The sequence below is a fragment of the Suricata suricatta genome, chromosome 3 (genome assembly GCF_006229205.1).
Source record: "Suricata suricatta isolate VVHF042 chromosome 3, meerkat_22Aug2017_6uvM2_HiC, whole genome shotgun sequence".
NCBI lineage: Eukaryota > Metazoa > Chordata > Mammalia > Carnivora > Herpestidae > Suricata > Suricata suricatta.
Genome location: NC_043702.1, coordinates 133,380,942 through 133,402,096, shown reverse-complemented (window position 1 = coordinate 133,402,096; position 21,155 = coordinate 133,380,942). Strand labels below are relative to the sequence as shown.

Sequence of the window (21,155 nt, the reverse complement as noted above, 5' to 3'; positions counted from 1 at the left end):
ACTAATGTTAGGGAGAAAGTGCTTGGGCGACAGCACCTAGGGGAACCTGAGCTCACCCTGTCCCACATTTTCAACTAGGTATTATCCACATCCAAGTCAATAAACTGCAGAGTTCAAACAGATAATTCGACAGAGAAGAAATTTTTAAATAGCGGTAATGGGGTGGGGGAGAGAATGAGTAAACAAAGAGAACGAATAGGCTACCAGCAAAGGAAGAGCAGGTATGATCCTTGCAAACCTACCCCCAGAGTCTTGCAAGCCCAGCTCAACCCCACTACTCCCTCAGCCCCCGGAACGGACCAGCCTCACATACAGAGCGGCTTCCGTAGCTCATCCCAGAGACTTCTATGAAATCATTTTAAAAATATGAATTCCTTGGATATATATGAAATTCTAGTGCAAATTAAAAATGGGCAAAAGTGAAGATGCCCCAAAAGCCACCACATCAGTGAAAACATGGGCCACTTGACCAAGGAGACTGCCCCTTGTGTGGGTCTCCTAGAGGCAGAGTTGGGAATGGTTGGTGCTGTGTCAGCCAGGCAAAGGCCACCGGCTCGGAAATGACAGGCTGAACGGGTCCAATCAACACAACAGCCTGACACCAGTTGGGGCCATCGTCGGCTAAAGGAAGTTACCAAGCTTGGTGGCCACCCTTAGCACCTTGCCCTTTCCCGTCAATTCTGCCAGGCAGTAGACAAACATGGGTCTTTCCCTTGTGCCTCTGCAGGGACACGGGACACCAAAGCTCTCCCACGTGCCCCAAGGGAGTTCTGGAGGCCAGCCCCTCCCTCCACCAGGCTCTCCACGACACTTTTCACCTCCTCCTGACCACACAGCCCCTGCAGACGGAATCTCGTATCTGGGTTTTATGTTTATTTTACAAGAATATAACATGCTTAAAACAAGGAAACAGGGATTGAGTACACCGTTCTTATCTAGGAAACCAGCTCCATTGTCAACAATAAATAAATATTTAAACAGCGAGGCGTCCCTGACAGGCGCTAAGAGGTTCCCAGCACGTAGAGGTAGAGTCTGGTGGAGAGGGAGACAGTCAGGCTGCCAGCTCCTGCCGAGATTCCCCAGCAGAGGCCAACTGAGATTACAATAATAATAAATAACAACGGCAACAACACAACAGTAATAAAAATAATATGCTATGACAACTGTCACAAAACCAGCGTTACATTATACTTAAATAACTTCCTCCTGGAGGAGCTCGGAGGAGTGCAGAGAGAACAGTGTTGCTCTTCCTGGGGGAGGAGGGGCTGCCTGGTGCATTCAGCCTCCCTGGCCTGGGCTTGTGCAGAAGTCCCACCACAAGGTAGGTGTTTGGTGTGGCCCTGAGGTGACAAGCAGGGTCCGGCTTCCCCCAGTCAGGCTCTTCCAAGCAGCCTCTCTCCCCAGCAGCCCTTCCAGTGTCTAAGGTCTTCGGAGGGTCATTGTGGCTCCTGGCCCGACCCGCCCCCCACACTTGGGTAAGGGCACCTCACATCCACGGGGAAGAAACACAAGGCTCCTGTTCCCTTCTGGGCGGCTCTTTTTCCCTGTTCTCAAACCCACAGGGAAAAAAAAAAAAACTGGCTTGATTTCAACGGAACTGTCACAAACTGTCAAGAGAGTTTTCATGACCCTTTTCTCCCTAGCTCCACCCTGCTGGGCTAGCCGCTCACTGTGGATGTCCACACCTTCCTCTTCATGGGCCCGATGTTCAAGGGCAGCATGGACCCACGAGAGGGCACAGCCCAGCAAGAGGCCTCACAGGCCCTGCTCACAGGCGGACCTTGCCACAGGGTCAGGGACCACCTACAAAGGTCACCAAGAGCACCAAGATTAATTTCACAGGAGCAAGATGGCCCCTTTTCCAAGCTCTCCACTGGCTTGCAAAGGGGCTCAAAACGCCAGCTTTTGAGGTATTAATCTCTCGTTTGGGGCAAACATCAAATTGGTTCTCTGGCCTCAAGAAGACTGGGAGGCTGGACACAGGAATGTTAAAAAGTGCAAGCTAAGAGACCCTTGGGCAGCCCAGAGGCAGGTGAGGGGGGACAGAATGGGAAGACACCACATCCCTGGCCCCCTTCTGTACCCTGGACAGCCTGGGAACTAGGAAAACAGGATGCAATCAGAGTCAGCCATTCAACAGGCATGAGAGGTGATGTGGTGGTCTTCCCCTCTCTGGCTTTCGCATTCCCTTTATCCAGGCTTCCCAACACACCCTGGAATATTTCTTGCCCCATGGAGAACAAGAGCCGATGATCACTCCTACACCACCTTTCCTACCCTGGAGACCCTCACACAACCCTCCTCTTGAGCCCTTATACACTGGTCCTGAAAGCGGGGGTGGGGGGACCCACTCAGGCATGGAATTCAGTCCCATAGTATCTGGAGGAGAGGGCATTGCTTCCAAATCAGGCAGCCAGACTCCTTTACTGTCCTCTCAGGGCTGCTTTGCAGAACCTGCCTCAGGGATGGGCGACTCCACCTCTCTTCCCGGCTGGCTTCCTCACGGCCACGAGGCTCAAGTGTGCAAGGGCTCCGGGCCGCAGCTGGATGGAGAGGCCAAGGTGGCCGAGGCCTGGGCAGCCAGGTCCCGGTAAGCAGAGGACTTCAGGAAGCGTGGATACGAGTCCTTCTCCATCAGGGTGCGGGTCTTCCCCTGAGCCACGTCGAAGCACGTGGATGTGGCGGCCTGCACATTCGTCCTGGTCAGCTCCCTGGTCTCATGGTCTATGTTCACCTGTGGGAAGGAGGGCAAGCATGTGGGTGAGTGGAGTGTGGGCAAGGCGAGGGGTCCAGGGGGCCAAGGAGGGCCTGACGGGCAGGTGCAGCAGTGGAAGGAGGACCGGACTCTGAACCAGGAACCTGGGGGTCTCCTGAGCTGACCTTTAACTGCCTTTTCAACTGTGGGCCTGTCCCCACCTCCAGCTTCTGCCCTCCAATCTCTCACTGTTATTAAGGATGTATTAAGAGTGTATACTGACCCTTGATTTCAGCTCAGGTCATGATCTCATGGTCATGAGTATGGAGCTTGCTTGGGATTCTCTCCCCTTCTCTGTCTACCCTCTTCCCTACTCACATGCTCTCTCATGAACTCACTCGAATGAATGAAGGAATGAATGAATGAGTGAATGAATACAAATCCAATCCCATTTCATCCCTGCCTCTGTACAGTCCTGGTTCAGTTCCCCATCACCTCTCTCCTAGGTTAGCGTCGGAGCCTGCTAACTAGTCTCTCCCCTGCCCCCTCACTCCTGTGGTCTGTTCTCCAGCCAGCAGCTACACTGAGCCTTTTAAAACTCAAGGCAGTCTGTCAGCAGCAGTGCTGTCTTCCCTGGTCACTCAGAGGAAAAGCCAATGCGCGTGCTCGGCCCACACAGCCACCTAGACCCACATCTGGCCACGTGCCACCTGTCTGACCTCACCCCTACTCTCCCGCCCTCACTCTCCGTGCTCCACACGAGCTCACTGTCTGGTTGGTACTAACTAGGACACGTGTTCTCTGGCTTTTGCACTTGCCATTTCCTGTTAGAATCTTCTTCCCTCCCTTCTTTTATCTGTTCGCGTGTCACTATGGAACAGCCCACCTCTCACTTCCCTTTGTGAAAAACAAAAAGCCCTCACATGTCCACCCATCCAGTACTCCCATGCTCCCCTTCAAATCCTGCTTTGTTTGGATCAAAACATGCTCCATCACCTGACACATATTTATTTATTTCATCGGTTATTGTCATCTGTTCCTATTAGGGTAGAGACTTTTGTCTCTATGTCCCTAATGACCATGACAGTGCCTTGCATGTCACCGGTGCTCAATAAATCTTTATGGAATAATGTGGTAAAAATTAAAGTGCTCATAAAATAGAACACAGAATAGGATACAAAAGCAAGGCATTACTATTTTCTCTCCACAAGGTGGCCCCGTGCACTTTACCAAACACTAATGCCAGGCAGTGGAGACCTGAGGGAAGGTGGAAAAATTCACCAACCACAAACCAGCCAGCCTGAGGCAGCATCAACCAGGGGACTGAAGCAGGTCACACAGGTCCCTAGGGTGACCTGTCACCCCACTGGAATATTTTAACCTTCTAAAAAGGGCTTAGTCACAAAAGCGGGTATAGACAGAAGCCAAAACACCTCTAAGCCCCATCAGCAAGTCTGAGGGCAACAGCACCCACGAGTGGCACAGAGCCTGGTTTTCTTGGTCTCCGGCCACAGTAGCCCATTCATGCCTGTGCCAAATAAGATCACTCTCTACATTCAACCCTTGCCCGGCTGGACACTCCCCATCCCCAGTTCTCAATGGGGAAGGAGCAGGCAGGGTCTGGAGGAGCCACGGGACACGTGGAGGCTCTGACCTCTTTCGGGGCTTCACTGCGGATGAATTCATCAAAGATCTTGTGAGCCCGGGAGGCCAGCTTGGTAGCTGACCGGAGCTTCTTGAACTCCTCACAGGCCAGCCAGAACTCCAGGTTCTCCTCGCTGAACTCCGTCTTCAGAAAAGCATGGAAGGCGGCCACTCCATCTGGGGTTGAGGGGAGAGAGGGAGAGACAGGTCAGACAGTGGGACAGCGGGAAATAAAAGAAGAAAGACAGCAATTGTAGTTAATGGCTCTATTTTTAGGATGTAATTTTCTTGAACAAGGACCTGCCTTTGTATTCTGAATAGAGGCTGGCACACTAGGGGATCATTATTATTATTACTACAACTATTATTTTGCCCACGCTTTCAGCATCCCTCAGGCTGGCTCCAGAGCACATGGGTACACATGTGCCATCCCCAGACAGATACAACAGGGTCCTACTCACTTCTACTGCTCAGCAGCGAGTCAAATGACTCTCTCCACCCCAGCACATCTTCTGAGAAGTTTCTGCTAAAACACAAAACAAAATAAAACACAAGATTTTAATTTAAAAACATCAACAGACTAATGCCTAGCATAAATCCTAGCCAGAATTCTGATGGAAGTGGTATAATTAACACACAAAGTGACTATTGGAGCTGACTCTCCAGCTCTTGGTTGGAGACTACAGGTATTTTTCTAGGGGACAATTAACTCGATAATGAGAAACCAAAGTCAGGGACCTTCTAGCCCTCAGTAGATACCTCTGTCTCTTCACTGTCCCAAATTGTTTCTATTCCTTTGACCCTGGCTTTGTTTTCTACATTTCCCCTCATGGAAATAAGGGCCTCAGGAATAGTGATTAAATCTACCCAGAGCCCCAGAGCCTAGGGCAGCCCTTAGCAGTGTTGTCAATATGAAAGGGCTTATAGGCAAAGTGCACACTAAGGGAAGTAGTCATTGACCAAAAGGCCTCAAGGGTTCTTAGAGCTTGTCCTAGCCCTGGTTGCACAGACAGTGACGTCTCCAGGTGGAAGAGACATTCTGATGCTGGGTCACATCTCTGTTGGTGGGCTGCGAGCCCTGGAGCCACCGGCCGGTCACCCATAGCAGACCAGCAAGAATCTTCACTAAAATCTCTAGGAAGGCGTCATCAACGTCCACCCTCACAAGTTCTAATGTCTGCTTGTATTTTCCTCTTTGTGGCTCCTTTTCTCCATCTGGATCCCTCCCCACCTAGGGCCCTGGGCTGGCCAGCAGGACTCACCTCTCTTTGTTGTGTTTGCTGTTCCACTCAAACTTGCCGACACTGCCGGTATCGGAGCCCAGCTCTGATTTGTGAAGAAAGATGCCCAGCCGTGTCTTGAACTCTTTGGCTCTGGAAGACAAAACAGGAACATGGGGGGATTCTCTATTTGCTCAGCCAGGGCAAAGGGGTTTATGGGGTCCCAGAAGAGTTCGGGCTAGGGCCACCCACATTTTAGCCTCAAGGGTTCCTGGGAACCTTAGGCTGTTCCCAGGGCCTAAACTTTGCTTCTCTCCTTAATATCACCAACACAGAAACAATGAAAGTAATGTTTCAGCAGTTCCTCAGTAGGACTTACACTTTCCCTGTTTAGAGCACAGCATACACCGCCTTTTTCCCACTTAAGTCACACTAATCTATCTTTGTGTCTGTTGATTAGCAGAAGGCAGCTCAGCACCCTCTAGCCTTGTCATAAATATTTCTGGAACTGTGTGGAAACTGATTCCTGCCTTCACCTTCAGAGCCACCAGCTCCAGCAAGGACTAGAGGTGATTGAGCAGCTCCCGAGCAAGTGGGCACATGCCTCACTGGTGGACCCAAAAAAAACACCTCCCTGCCTTCTAGGGGCCAGGGGACTCATGCTCCTTGATCTGGGCCAGAGAATGAAAACCAAGTGCTTAAGAAACTAGAAAGGCAGTTCTGCCTGCTGATGCCAACGTGCTCTTCATGTAGCCAGTCTTCGGCAGGTTACCTGAAGACTGCCATTTGTCAGAGTGGAGGCTATGACAGTAAGCAGTGGTCCCTCTACTCCCCCTTGTTTTTCCTTCCTTCTCTTGGCCCGTCGCTTCTCTAGGACTCTAAGGGAAGCATCTGAGAACGTGGAACCAAGGTGACCTCTCCTTCTCCACTGAAGTCACTAGAGGCCCATTCTCCAGCCTGCCCCGTCCCCAAGCTTGCCACTCCACTTCTTACGGATTGGTGGGACTTAGACTTACTCCTCCAGGCGACTGGCAAGCTCCACGGGACAAGCTCCTCTTACCTCTCCAGGCAGGTGGTGGGGAAGGCGGCCAGGGTCCGGCACATAGCTGCGGGCTCAGGACAGCGCGTCGTGGGGAAGATGGTGACGGGCTCCAGTGGTCGCCGCGCCCGCGAGGAGGCAGAGGGGCAAGGGACGCAACTGAAATCCTAGAGCAAAGCGGGCTTTATCAGGCTGCACGCAAGGAGGCGCAGCTACCGCAGCTTTTATTCCCTCCGAGGGAGTGGGGCGGGGCTGCGCGCCACCGACCAATCGGAGCGCGGGGAAGGTGGAGGCGGGGCCCGGGAGCTCGACGGGGCGGGGCGCCTGCAATGTGCACACAGCTGTGAGCGGCTGGGCGCACGCGGCGGCCCCTCCCCCGGGCGGACGCGGGCACGCGGAGGGAGAAGCGGCAGGGAAGTTACACGGGCCGAGATGCGCCCACTCAGTTTAGTAGGAAAAAACCCGTCGGCTTCTAGTCAAAACAGAAAACCAACTCTGCGGTAGCAGGCGGATTTGCGTGGGGAGTGGCACGTTGGGGAGGCACACACAGTGCCCATGGATCACAACCTGAGCCTGAATCTGCGCGGTCCGGAAAGACGAGAGCCAGGGGCGCCAGCGGGGCAGGACAGCGTCGTGATTATAGTGATAACTACCATTTTCTGTGCTCCTACGTGAAGAGCCATCCCGTCACCTCCGTTTCAGAGATGAAGAAACTGAGTCAGAAAGTGAAAGAGACTTACCCAAGATCAGAGGGTTGGAATTAGCAGACAAAAGGCCCGGGGTCAGGGGTGGGGGGCTCTTTATTGAGCATCTGTATGCCAGGCATTTTTACTAAGAGGTTAAATAAGTTGCTCAGGCTTATACAATGTTATGTCAGAATTCAAATATGAATTTTCCATTCTTTTTTCACTGCCCTCCCACCCAAAATTAGAATCCCAACACCTTTGTAAACTGGTGAATGATCCTGGGTTTAAGCAGCAGCTAGTTCAGTGTCCTTATCTCTGAGACCAAGGTAATAAGTATGCTCCCTCTCTCCTCACCTTCCCATGAAAGCCTTACAGCCACCCTCAACCCCAACACCCAGCCCCACCCCTGTTGCCCCCCAGTTCCCCTTAGAATTGCTACTGAAGAGGCTGCATGCAGGCTTAGAGTGTGGAATCCAGAGCTGGATTTCCAGGTTTCAAATCATGGCCCCACCACTTACTAATTCGAGACCTTGGGTAAGATTCTTAACCTTTCTGTGCCTCAGTTTCCTTATCTCTAAGATGAAAATATGATACACTTATTTCATAAAGTTGTGAGGATTACATGAGTTCTTAGAGTTCCCCAAAAGACAGGAAATGCAGTTCCCCTGAGGCACTGCCTTGCTGGGAAAAGTTCTCAGATCAGAGGGGGAGTGAGGGAAGCAGGATTGGGCAGAGGGAAGAGTTAAATGCCATGCTGCTGCAATAGAGACCACCAGTGGCCCAGGGGATGCCCCCATTAAAGCCAGGGGGCAGGCCTTTGTACCTCACATTGATCATTCCATGGATGTGGTGGCCCCAAGACGATTCTTAATCTCAAGGCAATCCCCTCTATCAAGGGCAACTCCCAGAGAGACTGCTTGTGAGCCTACAGCAGACAACGGGCTGGAGAATGAGGACCTAAGTCCCAAACAAAAGACCTTGGTGGTATGCCACAGCACCCCCACCAAGGTGCTTAGATCAGTACTAACACGCACTCGGCACTCAATGAATGTTAGCTCTCATGTTTACTTACTAGGAATACAGGAATTGCCAGACAATAAAGGAAAGTAGTAAGTTTTTCGTGCCTCTTGGAATTTAGGTTTTTATTTCATGAGGAGCACCTAGGAGTTGCTGTTCTTTAGCAAAGCCTGGGAGTAAAGGGTCAGTAGAGAGAGACAAGAGGAGAAGATGTCCTTATTTGAGAGAGTTGGGTGACACAGTCCAGAAAAGCTGGTCAGGGAAGGAAAGGTTAAAACCACAGAAAGGGAAGGGCCGGGGAGACCTGGAGATAGTTGAGGCATCGCTTGAGGAAAGGAGGCCCAAATCAGAGCAACACGTGGGGCCATTTGTCAAAGATTCTCTTGTTAAGCCAGGGCCTGCAGAAGATGACCCGATTAGTCCAAACAGAGTGCGCTCTGAAAGAGTAGAGTCAAATCCTTCCCTAGCCTCGCAGGGGGTCGGTGGACAGAGGCAAGTCAGAGCAGCTCACACGCTGGCAGCAGCATCTCAGGGGCCAGCAGTCCACCTTCACGCCATCTCTGGGTATTCCTTTCTCACAAGTGCAGGGCTGGTGGGTGTGGGGCAGGGGTTTGGAGGGGGGCAGTGGTGTGTAGCCATGCAATCGAAGGATGCCTCTTGAACATCTGCATAGCTCAGCACAATCCTCCATCCACAAGAGGAAGCGACCCGCCCGCCTCATCAGCAGCACATTCTGCTGGAGGAGGTGGTCAGCTGAGGTGAGGCCCAAGGCGGCACCCAGTGCCACTCAGCCTCCAGCTGGATTGTGCTATGCCACTACCAGGTGGGGATGTGGGTAGTGTCCGGGATAGCTTCTCTCCAAGTGACAAAAACGAGTTATGGACGGATTGAATTCCATCATGTTGGAATCAGCCCAGACGTAGCCACATAACAACAATAATAGTTATTGTGCACAGAACCTCCCTAAACCTTCCTGTTCTGTCTGCCCCTGTGAATAGGCCAGAAGAGCCTCTTAATTTCTATTTTGGGGACAACAAAACCTCCAGTGCCTCAGGTGCCCTTACTTAAGGGCCCTGGAACTGAAAACAGCTGCAATCCGGGCCCACTCTCCAGAGTCCTGAGCTAGTGCTTTCTCCCATTCAACAAAGAAGGCAAAAGATGCAAGAAAAACAAAGCGGTGCTCCCAACCTGGCAAATCCAATCTGAGAGCACAAAGCTCCGGGCTCAAGATGAAGAGCCCTCTCTGAGTTCAAACTGCCTCCCAGTTGCCATGGTTACCTCTTTGGTTTCCAGGCAGAAACTTTTTGAAGTTCACAATGTATCCCAAATTCTCTTCCCAGCAGGTACGCTGGTTCATGTCTGCAATTTCAGTAATGACTCCACAGTTGCTGTAAATCCAGCAAGCTGAGCCCACCTGTGAACCACACTGGCTTTGGCATGAACCTGACCTCATTTTTGCCCAGCGCTTGCAGCACAGCTGTGCTGTCTTTAATGGAGGGTGTGGGGACACAGCTCTGAAGCCTGGGTCATCTGGGATCAGGATTAAATATCCCACAACATCCCAGCCACACTGCCCTCCACCCTCCTCTGCCCCTTGGCGCCCCCACCCAGCACTGTCCTTTCCCCCAAGCCAAAGTCTACACAGGACCTTTGTCTGGTGAAAATGGTCAGGGGAAATGAAAACACTTTCTCAACTTCTGATTTGGCACAGGTGATCCTCTGGGGGTCTGGATGTTCCCAAATCCATCATCGATCTACCAATAAATATTTATTAAGAATTTATTATGTTCCCCGGCCAAGGAAATCACAGCTTTTAGGCTCTTCGCTGAGTTTCATGACCTTCTATTTCCTCCACGCTGAGGAAACAGAACTAACACTGCAGGGAAGGAGAGGTGAAAGAAAGTTATTGACAGGAGTTGCAGCAGAAGTCCAGGAAAGGGAGAGATCAGGGAGCGTCAACGATATTTTAAAAAAGAGTGAGTGGGGTTTGAGCATGATGGAATACAGCCAGACATGCTAGATATGCATGCTCCAAGTGGGAGAGTTGTACAAGCCGGTTGTAGTTTGGGAGCGTGGGAAGATTTAGGAATCCCTCATATACAGCAGAGACTCTCAGGACGCACAACTGCATATCGTGGTTTGATAGAGGCATAAAAATAACAAGAGCAGCACATACCATGAGGCAGCTTGGGGAGGAGGGAGAGATTCCTTCCTGAACACGTGAAATAGCCAGTCACTGGGGCCATCTTCCTATAAGGTCATGACAGCAACCATGGGTGCCTTCCCCCGTGGGCAAGGGGAGTTGAAAGAGTTCAGCCTGGATGCAGGAAATGATTTTTTTCCTGGTTACCCTTCAGAGCACTGGGTACAGCTCACTTTGATGGCTGCTTTATTCCTCTGCTTCTGCCCTTTCCTCTCCCTCCTGTCTGGGAGGAATTCTGAGGGTACGGAGGTTTGGGAGACCTGCTGTTGTCCTCCCCCACCAGGCTGATGGACCCCAGGCTTCCAAGGCAGGGCAGTCTCAGCCTCTTGGGAAGGAGGCTGAAACTCTTCAGCAGTACCCATGGCTTATACGACCATGTCTAGACTCCCCGTGTGGCCCCTAAGGCTCTGACCACCTGATCTCACATCCTTCACTTCACACCCTAAAGCCCAGCCAAACTCAGCAATTGGCAGGTTCCCATGTCTCTGTGCTGCCCTGCACGTACCAAGCCCCGAGCATGAGATTCTCTTGGCCTAAAAGTCTCTACCCTGTCTGTACTACTCAGTTTAAAAGAAATTTCCTTCATGTTCTTTCTAGCCAACCCCACCTACCCCCCACCCCCAATTAGACGCAACCACTATCCTTAGCCCTAGAACCATAAGATCAGTGTTGACTCTTCTTGACTTTATAACTGAATTTTGAGACCTAATTTTGATTTCCAGTCTGTTTGTTCATGAGCTCCTGGAGGGTAGGGACCATTGCCTTACTCACCTTTTTATCTTCAGCCCCTAGTGCCACGCCCTGTCCAGTGTATGTGTCTAAGTAAATGTTGGGGTGATGAATGGCATCTGTTTAACACAAATCATAACAGCTAGCATTTATTGAACACTTACTACGTGCCAAGCTCCGTTCTTTGTGTTTTCTTCTGAATTATCTTTTAGTTCCCACAAGTTCCCCCACAAGATGGGTACTTTCTTGTCCTCATTTTACATTTGAGGACACTGTGGCAGAGGCTGGTTAAGTAATGGGTCATGGGCCACACAGCTACTTAGTGGCTGAGCTGGGTTTTGAGCTCACATAGTCCAAGTTCAGAACCTGTGCTCCTAAGTGTACAGCATGCCGGCTGGAGGGATGGCACTCTCCAGAAGGCGGCATTTGCTCACTATGAGAAGATAAAGCCTGAGCATGGAAATCACGGCAGGATGCTACAACTCCTCTTTCTATCATAATTTCTCTTCTCGTTTCCTCTCCCCACATTCCTTTGGTCACTCCATCCTTCTCTCATTGTCACATCTTCTGCTCTGTATCTTTGCCTTTAGTATATGTCATCACTGCTTCCTCTGTTCTTGTGTGTGTGCAGTTCCCAAGAGTGGCTGCAGAGACCCCCAGCCCTTTTCTGCTGAAGTCCTTCCATTAATATCTAGTCTTTGACTTTTCTTGGCAGGAAAACTCGGAGGTCAGCTGCTCTGCCCTGCCACCCTTTCCAGCTGTTTCCCCATCCCTCTTTGCTCCTGCAGGACTCGGGTCCCATCTGGAAGGAGCCCCAGGGCAGCTTCCGAGGGAGGCAGAGCTTTACTTCCAGAAGTCTTTGGGATGTTTTGGACCCCGGGGACCTTTGCGTGTCCTCAGCCTCCTGGGAGCCTTGCTGCTGATACGTGTCACTTTTGGTGTTCATGCTTTTCCCTAAAGGCTGGCTGTGGCCCTTCGCAGGCTTCTCGCTCCATGTTTTGAGGTCTGACCTTCACGCACAGGCTTCCCCTCCGGGCTGTGACAGTCTGCCCTACTCCACACCCTAACCACCATCCACCTGCCTCAGACTCCTGAGTGCTCGCTGACAGCGGTGCCCCGTGTCCTCGGCACAGCATGCCTGTCCTCAGCCTGTCCCCATATTTGCCTCTTGTCACCTCCACTCTCACCTACCAGTGCTCCTGCCATCAAATTGATGCGTTCTTTAAAGTACCAACTAAATTAATAGCTGTAAATGACCCCCATCTCACCTAAGACTTCCAATTCCAAAATAGGAGAAACTTCTCAAGAACCCTGGGTTTCTAAATGTCTTCCTCTTTCTCACCCTCCCTCCTCATCCCTTTGTTCACTTTTGTCACAAATGTCATATTTCTGAGAGCATTTCGCTTCCACCTCCTGAGACATAGAAATGAGTTCCTCAAAATGTGGGTTTTCCTCCTTTGAGAATTTTCCAAGGCTCCAGGAACCACTTAGGATGAAAGATGAGATAGGAAAATGGGAGGTCTGGGATTTGTATACGACTGAAAGATGATGTTTACAATTCCAACTCCCTGCTTATTCCCAGGCTGAGGATGAGCACTTTTGGATTCCAGAACTGGAAAGTCAGCCAGGTGCTACAGGCTGGATTGTGCCCCAGGATGGGGGTGGGGGCAATGGAGGGAGTCTAACATGGCACCCCCTAGTTGGGGACTAGAAGGGGGGATTCTGACCAACTCACTCTCTCTGCCATATTCCTCAACTAGGGCAACCGTCAGCGCTTGATCTGGGCAAGGAGAAGGCACACTGCTCCCCAGGAAGACTGTGTACACAGCCTAACTGATGCTTTAAGTGAGGACAGGAATACAAAATAGGTGACGAGGAAGCATTGTTTTATTCTCAAACTGTGTGTGTATTTGTGAGTGTGTGTGTGTGTGTGTTTGCGTGTGTGTAGGGCAGGAAAACCTCTACTGTAGCCGATTAAGCCCCAGCCAACCACCCTCATTTCTCGGGAAGCCTCAGCACATCAGACTATCCCTGATGTCAGAGACACGCAGTGTTGGGAAGTTGGCTTTGAGAAGCGGGTGCTCCCTTGGGCGGAGCTAAAATGGCCTCAGGGAGGCCTGGCCCCCTGAACTTTGGTGCCCAGCACAGTGTCTGGCACAGCATGGGAACTCATTAAATCGTCAGTGAGGAGTGACGGGAACGCATCCCACTCTAGATGAGGTGAATGACTTCAGAGGGATTGTCACCCCAGCTCCATCTTTGGGACCACAGACATTCCTGGTTGAACGTCACAACCAGACAGCTCTCTGGAAATGGGTCACAGACAGGCTGGATTCCGCAGTGAAACATGACCACGCATCTCCCAAACGCGCCTCCCACAGAGACTTGTGAAGTCCCCCGGTGCAGGCAAACTGGCACTAAGTCAGGGAAGGGTCTGGCAGAGCTGAGCAGCTCCAGGGCACAGCTCAAGTTGGAAACAGGGCACCAAACACACACGGAATCTGTCCTACCTCGTCGTGCGTCTCTGAAGGTCTTGAGTGAGGAGACTCCCAGCACACCTTGTCCCCTTTTCTCCCTCTCCTCTAAGTATTTCAGAAAGGCATGTGCTGCAAAGAAGCTGTAGGCAGCACCAAGCTGTGTTTGGGAGCAAGGACAGACTTCAGCCGGTTGGCCGACACCTGGCCCCGCTCTACACCCTGTCAAGGAGGAAGGGAAACTGCCCTGTGTAGGCGTCGCCATGATCTAGCCCTGAGCTCAGTCCTTATAGACACCACCACAGATGGGGAACTGGACAGCCATGGGGAAACCATCTAGCCGAAGTGACATACCCAGTAAATGGAGGTGCCAGGACTGGAACCCAGTTCTGTGTGGCAGGTCCCAACCCAGGGCTACTCACTGCCTGTCCTCTGGCTTCTGAGCAGCTGTCTCACAGGCCCCTGGCTGCTGCTTCAGGCCATGTCTCCACACTGGCCTAGTTAGGGATTTCTAGGTGCTGGCATAGGCCACTGATGAGACATCAGGACTGCCCGAACAGCGACCCCAGCACGTGAACATCACACACACATGTAGAGACATTGGGTCAGAGCTGCAGGAGGGCCTCTGCCATCGCCTGGGAGTTAGGGACCTGCCTCCATGTAGCTCTCTCCCCCTCCTTTGAGTCACCTTCCATGAATCCCCATGTCAATAGAGAGAGTGAGGGTGAGGGTGGGGAGGGCCGATGCAGGGGCACAGAGGGAAAGCAGTTTTCTGGGAAGCAAGGGAGACTCGAGAAGCAGCAACACTAGCTGTGAGTGCCGGACAAGTTGAAGGAAACGTGCCTCTGACAATGTGCCCATAACACCTGAGCAGAGGGAGAAACGTGGTTTGATCCGTGAGTGGTTGGAGGCTGGGGTGGGAGGGAAGGGGCAGGCAGAGCGATAGGAACAGGTGGTCCTTTCACAAGCTCCCAGGCCATCAGCCCCTGACATAGCAGCTGTCCTAGAAATAGGCCCAGGTGGACGGAGGCAAGAGCACAGCAGGGGGGGTGCGTGATGTTTTGCAAAGAAAGAAATGAGCCCTCCCTCATGGGCCCCACACATCTGAGCACGGGGAGACACGCGGCGAGCTGTGTGACTGTGCTCGGCTGAGCCCCTCTCTTTCCACCAGCCCGCTGGCTGTGCTGCTCTGAGTATGGCCCCAGAGGAACCTGCTGGAGCCAAATCCCCAGACTTCCCAAACCCCCACAACTCCCCAGGGCTGCAGTAATACCCATGATAATCACTAATATTTAGTGAGCGGTTTTTGTGCTCTATACTTATGGTTCTTCTAGTCTTCATCTCACTTATCTCTTACACTAACGTCTGGAGGAGGTACTCTTACTGTTGTTGTTCTACTGATGGGGAAACTGAGGTAGGGAGAGGCTAACAGAGGAAGGGACAGAAGGCAGAGCCTGGTACCTGGCCATCTGACTCCTGTGCCTGCGCTGTTAGCCACTCACTCCACACCCTGCCCCCACCTCCTCCAGAGCTGCAGAAAGCTCTTTCCTGGCCTGGATTTCAAAATGCTCATTTCTCCAACTCCAAGAAGATGGGAGACATGAGGCTTTATCTTCTCTTTTAGTTCAATCTGGTCTTCACTCCTTGGGAAGGGGCAGAGGGAGCGCAGGAAAAGAACTTTCTGTTTCCAAGACACAGTTTATAGAAGGCCAGCCCTGGGACCCCCAGCAGCTTTTGATCCCGGAGCTCTGCCACTCATCTAGAACATCCCTCCACTCTAGAAATGGTATTTCACTTATCCAGCAACTACCAAGTCTTCTTCTGGAGTTTTGAATTCCATGCATATGAGCTCATTTGATTCTCACTGTGAACCTGCTCGGTGGGCTGGCCGCACTCTGGCTTGTGTCCCGCCTCAGTGGCTGCTCCTCTAGTCTTCTGTCTGTTCATCTGATACGGATGCTACCAGGGCTGTGGCCTTGACCCACCTCTCTTCCAGTGTGATAGCCTCTTCCAGAATAAGCTGTTATTGCTTCTGCCACATCTGTCTGCTGATGACCCTCAAACCTGTCTCCTTGGCCCCTGCTAGAGTTCAAGACTTCATTTCCACCTGCAAATTAGGTGCCATTATACTTAACTTGTCCAAAATGAATTCAGTATTACATACACTGCCACATTTGACTAGATTAGTGACATTATTTAATGGCAGTAAAGCATCTATTCAATTGCTTCTGAAAGAAATCTTACTCACTACCAGTGATCCCTTTCTTCCATCCTTTCTACTCCAGTCAGCCTCCAAATCCTATCTACTCTGACCTGATCTCTGGAATTTTCTCCCTCCATCTCCTCCTTTGTCCCCACCCTCTCACATACTGACCAGTCTTCTCCACCCTATCATCCCACCCACTCTGGTGCCAGATAAAAATAAATCAGAGTGGGGCACCTGGATGGCTCAGTCGGTTAAGCATCCAACTCAGTTCAGGTCATAATCTCATAGTTCGTTAGTTCAAACCCCACATTAAGTTTTGTGCTGACAGCTCAGAGACTGGGGCCTACTTTGGATTCTGTGTCTCCCTCTCACTCTGCTCCCATTTGCTTTTCCTTGCATTGTCATTGCAGCCTGGAAGGACATTCCTCTTTTGTCTGATAAACACTTATCTGGAAAGACCCAACTCAAAATCCACCTCTTCGAACATCTTTATTCTTAGAAGATGCATGCTGAAATGTTTCAGAATGGATGTCATAATACCTCTCACTTACTTTCAGCCTCAGTTGTACCATGAGAAGGTAAGGTAATATGGCAAACCATGCGTGAATCTAGGTGGTGGTTGTCATCATCTTTCAATTCTTCCATATGCTTGAAAATTTCACAGTTGAAAGGTGGAGGGAAAAAAATGACCTCATCTTTGATAGTTTCCTCATTGCCTCTGACAAAATGAATGACTCCTTTCTCTATACTCCCATAACACTGCACTGGCAGCAATGTAGCACTTCACTACATTTCACTGTAATTTTGTGTTTGGCAACTTTCTCTTCCATAAACTGTGAACCTGCAAAATCATAGTAGCTGCACACAGTCGGCACTCAATAACTATTTATTTCTTGTTTATGCCCCCCCCCCCGCAAAGCTGAACTGGAGGGAGTAACAAACCATAGAATAGGAAGTTCCCATACTCCAGCCCCCTCATGCTTCATTCTCCATCACAAGGATGCTCACGAGCATAAGCAAGGCTCCTTGGGGGGAAGATACTAAATGGCTATTTATTGGATGACAGAACATCATTTAATACTCAGGAGATCTAGCCTCTGTGACTGGCTCTATGACTAGCTGTGTGGCCATGGGCAACCACCAGCTTCTCTGTGTCTCAGTTTTCTCACTTGTCAACAGAGAGTAATAATGTCTGTCTTACCCATCAAATGAAAGGAAATTGTGTGAATGAGCTCTGAGAAGTCTAAGAGATGTACAAAGAATGTGGTACTATCCTGATTTTTGTGATTAAAATGAGCAAGACCTTGTCCTGACCATGACTGGTGAAGAATTGTGAGTCATTGGGTTTTGGGGTGGGGGAAGTGCTTTGCTTCCGTGAAGAATGGGAATTTCCACCCAGTTGGAAGTAATGAGCGGCTGTGGCTTGGGCCTCATTTTCCCCTCCCCGCTTTCCCTTTTCTCTGACCAAGTGACAATTGCTGGGAAACAGACAGAACCAGAGATCTTAAAATAGAGCAGCAAATGTCTGGAATCTCTGCCCCAGGCTTGGTTGCACCATCAGTCAACTCACACTACAAACACACACACACACACACACACACACACACACACACACAAACGATTGGGTCACATGGTGTCAACCCCTCAGAGCCGGAAGACCAAGGCCATGGAAAAAGTAACACATTGATTCCAGAGAAAAGCAGTCATCCAGGAATGCAGTGTTGTGGTTAGCTGCCCAGCCCCAGCTCTGTCGGGATGAGATGCCTTCCCTGATGCACTTGTATCCTCCAAGGCCTGGGGCTCCCCCAAGGACCAGCTCTTCCTGGAAGTAATGGCAGCCGCACTGGCCCCAGCAAGCTGGGGAAAGACAATGAGAGGCCTCTGGGGGAGGCTCGATGACTCACTAGTTTCAGAAAAGCTTGACTTCCCAGGCTATGAGCGCTTTAGTTGGGGATGCTTATGTAACAAAACATGGGCAGCATAAAGTGCTCTGAAGTGGAGAGTCACCTCCAAGATTGGACCCTTCATGTGTGACCCCACAGACCCAAAATACTCATCTGGTAAACTTTCATCCTGATCCTAAGAAGGGATCCTTTCAGAGTGTGAAGGTTGAGGTGATAAGACAAAGATCATAATCCTGAAAAGCAACTGTTATTCTCATTTGAAATTCTAAGTTTATTCTATTCATAAACAGTAGGTGCCGGACAGCTTATTCCATGTATGCACTAATTTAATTCTCACTGTCTACAGGAGCTGTCATTCCCCCAGCTTTACTGATGGGGAAGCTGAGACACACAGAGGTCCAAAATCTCACAATGGCAGCATGGTGATTTGAACTCAAGCAGTCTGGCCCCAGTGTCTGTGAGTATAACCACTACACTACGCCAAGCAGCTGCTGGGAACCTGGCGATGGAGGGGCGCTTGTGAGGATGGGGAAGCTGTCTGTCAGGCAGCTTACTTTCAGGGAAGGAAAATAGATAATGAATGAATATCAAACTGGTTATAATAATTGCCAACAGTGATTAATCCAGTAAAGAAAATAGAAAGTCAGAGTGGGTAGGAGAACTAGTTTAAGTAAGGTGGTTTGGGAAGGTGTTCTAGTCAAGTTCCTGTTGCTAAGGACAGAAATGAACTTTCTCTGACTTAAAGAGAGAACAATTTTTGGAAGGGAGCTTGGGGTAACCCACAGAATTTTCAGGCAGTCTCAGAATAAAGATAAGAACAAAGGAAGGCTCAGCAGCCAAAAATCCCTCCACAAAACCGCTCTGATGAAGACCCAACAGGTACCAGGGCTGAAGGCTAGACGCCTCAGCCCTCTCCACAACCACAGCTGGAACTCCCCAGATACCGCTGCTGGCTCTGCTGCCATGGAAACCGGATACTGCCGCCACCACTAACCCCAAAGTGGATTCTCCACCACCCCATTTCTTTGCACCATCAGATCCTGACTCAAAGTCCCAGATGGGTGTACCTAACTGGTGCCCTGCTGCTTTTCTGCTACAAAAGTCCCAAGCTGTGCTGGGCAGGCATTGGCAGCTCCTGGCACTGTCCCCACCCTGTGCTGCTGACTATGCAGGCCTGTGTTTAAGGGACTGTTGGAGGGGGGCAGTGGCAAGATGGATGTTGACTATCCATCCACTCTTTTTTGTTTTTAATATTTTATTTATTTGTGAGAGAGAGAGAGAGAGTGTGTGTGTGTGTCGGCAGGGGAGGGGCAGAGAGAGACGAGGATGGACCATCCAATCCATCTGAATTAGGCTCCCCACTTACAGCTCCACCATGTGGAGCTCAAACTCACCAACCCCAAGATCATGATCCAAGTCGGCTGCTCAACTGACTGAGCCACCCAGGTGTCTCTATCCACCCACTCTCTGTTAAAGTCCACTCCCAACCCAGTTTGGTTGATGCAGCCTTTCTCTTCCCAACTGCCCCCCTGCGCCACCCCCACACTGGCAATGGGATTGCAGCCTCCCTTCCAATAAAAATAATAGCTACTAATTTTGAGTGCCTATTAAATGCAAATCCTTCACAGACATCATGTCTAAGGCTTACTACCTCTTTGCAAGGTAATTAATTACGCTCTCCATTTTCCGATGCAGAATATGTGAATACAGGTCTGTTATGCTCTCAGGAGCACAGGCTACTTCCCAAGGGGATTAAAATTCAGGCAAATTTCCAGCACTGATGTGATCCCCTACTTCTAAAACCAGGACATCATGCATGGGGGTTGGGAACAATAAACTCCATCTGGATTTAGGACCAAAGGTTCTACAGCCCTTTACCAGCCAATCACCTATGGTCCTCCTGATACCCCAGGACTGCAGCTGTCCCGGCCTTTCAGGTGGCCAAGCTCTGTAAGGCCATTTGCAGGAGTCTCTGGTACCTTCTTTGTCAGGGAGGACCCTTCCACCTCACTGAGCTTTCCCCCATCAAGCCTCCTAAAGTCCCTCTGGAGTTCTACACTTCTGGGTTTATACTTCTGTAGGCAAGGCTCACTTTCATAAGATGCATATGGCCTCTAAAACTACATCTGAGTTGCATTTTTGTGAATCAGTTCTAGATATTCGTGGGCTTACATCATCACTTCAGAAATCATTGTTAATCTCCAACTACTCTTCACTGCTCATTGACAACCAGGTACTTCAGCTTAAAATATCATCCCCCAGCAGGGTGCTCGGGTGGCTCAGTTGGTTAAACATCCAACTTTTGATCTCAGCTCAGGTCTTGATCTCAGTGTCATGAGTTTGGGCCCCACATTCAGTGGAGGCTACTTTAAAAAAAATCATCCCCTTCTGCCTTCCCTACTTTTCTGTAAAAAAAATTCATAAGCCAACATTTAAATGTACCAGGCAAGCTTACCATTAATGCATTTCCAAGGGGAATCATCGTAAAGTGGAAAAATTTCTCCTTGAAAAGGAAAATCCTCCCTTAAGACATTCATATTATGCATTGGATGTTTCCTTTTTCTTGGTTTTAATGCATCATCTTCCATGTATATGCCTAGTGGCCTAGTAATAAACCAGTACTGCAAAATGCGTAGTTTGCTCAAAGAGAATAAAGACAAAAAGAGAGAGGTAATGAGAATGAATATAGATTTCTGGGTCTTTTTGTTACAGGCTAATCATGGGTCACCCAGTCAGTCATTCAGGACTCAGTTTCTCTCTTTGACACACAGAGCATAGATCTTTTGAATATTTCATGAGGCTGTCATGAGATTTTAATGAGGCTCTCTGGGTAAGGTCCTTTGAGATAAGCACAAAGTATTATTAGAATGCAATCAGTATGCATCTATTAAGAGAGCAGCTTCTCACCTCCAAGGATGATGAAGTTACTGCCACTGCTTGCTAAGTGCCCCCCTGCCCTGGCCAGGTTTCTATTTTCCCAAAGTGCTGGTGCCTGCATCATTCCTAATAAGAAGGTTAGGCATTGCATCATTCACACTCTTCCCCAAGGCCTGAACAACAAGACAAGGAAAATGGCTGGAAGGTTGAAGACTTAGTCGCTGGCTGCTGCTGGAAATGTGCACACCAGTACTTCCCCTGGCAGCAGACAGCTGCTGTGTTAGGTGTGAATCAAACATGTAAACCTCTGGAGATTTGTCTTTCACTTCTCCGAGACACAACTTAGCAGAATTGCTGAAAATATGGTGACACATTGCCTTCGCACAAGGGCTCACGGGGAGATGGAGGAGAGGAGGGAAGATTACTCCTCACTAGTGCTCAGGAGGAACTCTGGTCCCTAT

At 50.2% G+C, this 21,155-nt stretch overlaps 1 protein-coding gene across 2 annotated transcripts; it reads right to left on the bottom strand.

Moving 5' to 3' along the window:
* Positions 1-853: 853 nt before the first annotated feature.
* On the bottom strand, positions 854-6,785 carry RGS16 (regulator of G protein signaling 16). Of its 2 annotated transcripts, none has more exons than XM_029933102.1 (5): positions 6,620-6,785; positions 5,602-5,712; positions 4,801-4,865; positions 4,350-4,516; positions 854-2,734 (listed from the first exon to the last, which is right to left on the bottom strand). In XM_029933102.1, exons 1-5 carry the CDS (start codon positions 6,661-6,663, stop codon positions 2,516-2,518), a joined length of 606 nt encoding a protein of 201 aa, XP_029788962.1. In that variant the 5' UTR covers positions 6,664-6,785; the 3' UTR covers positions 854-2,515. The 2 variants fall into 2 exon arrangements, with proteins under 2 accessions (XP_029788962.1, XP_029788963.1); XM_029933103.1 differs by having other exon boundaries at positions 4,801-4,862.
* Between the last annotated feature and the right edge of the window lie 14,370 nt (positions 6,786-21,155).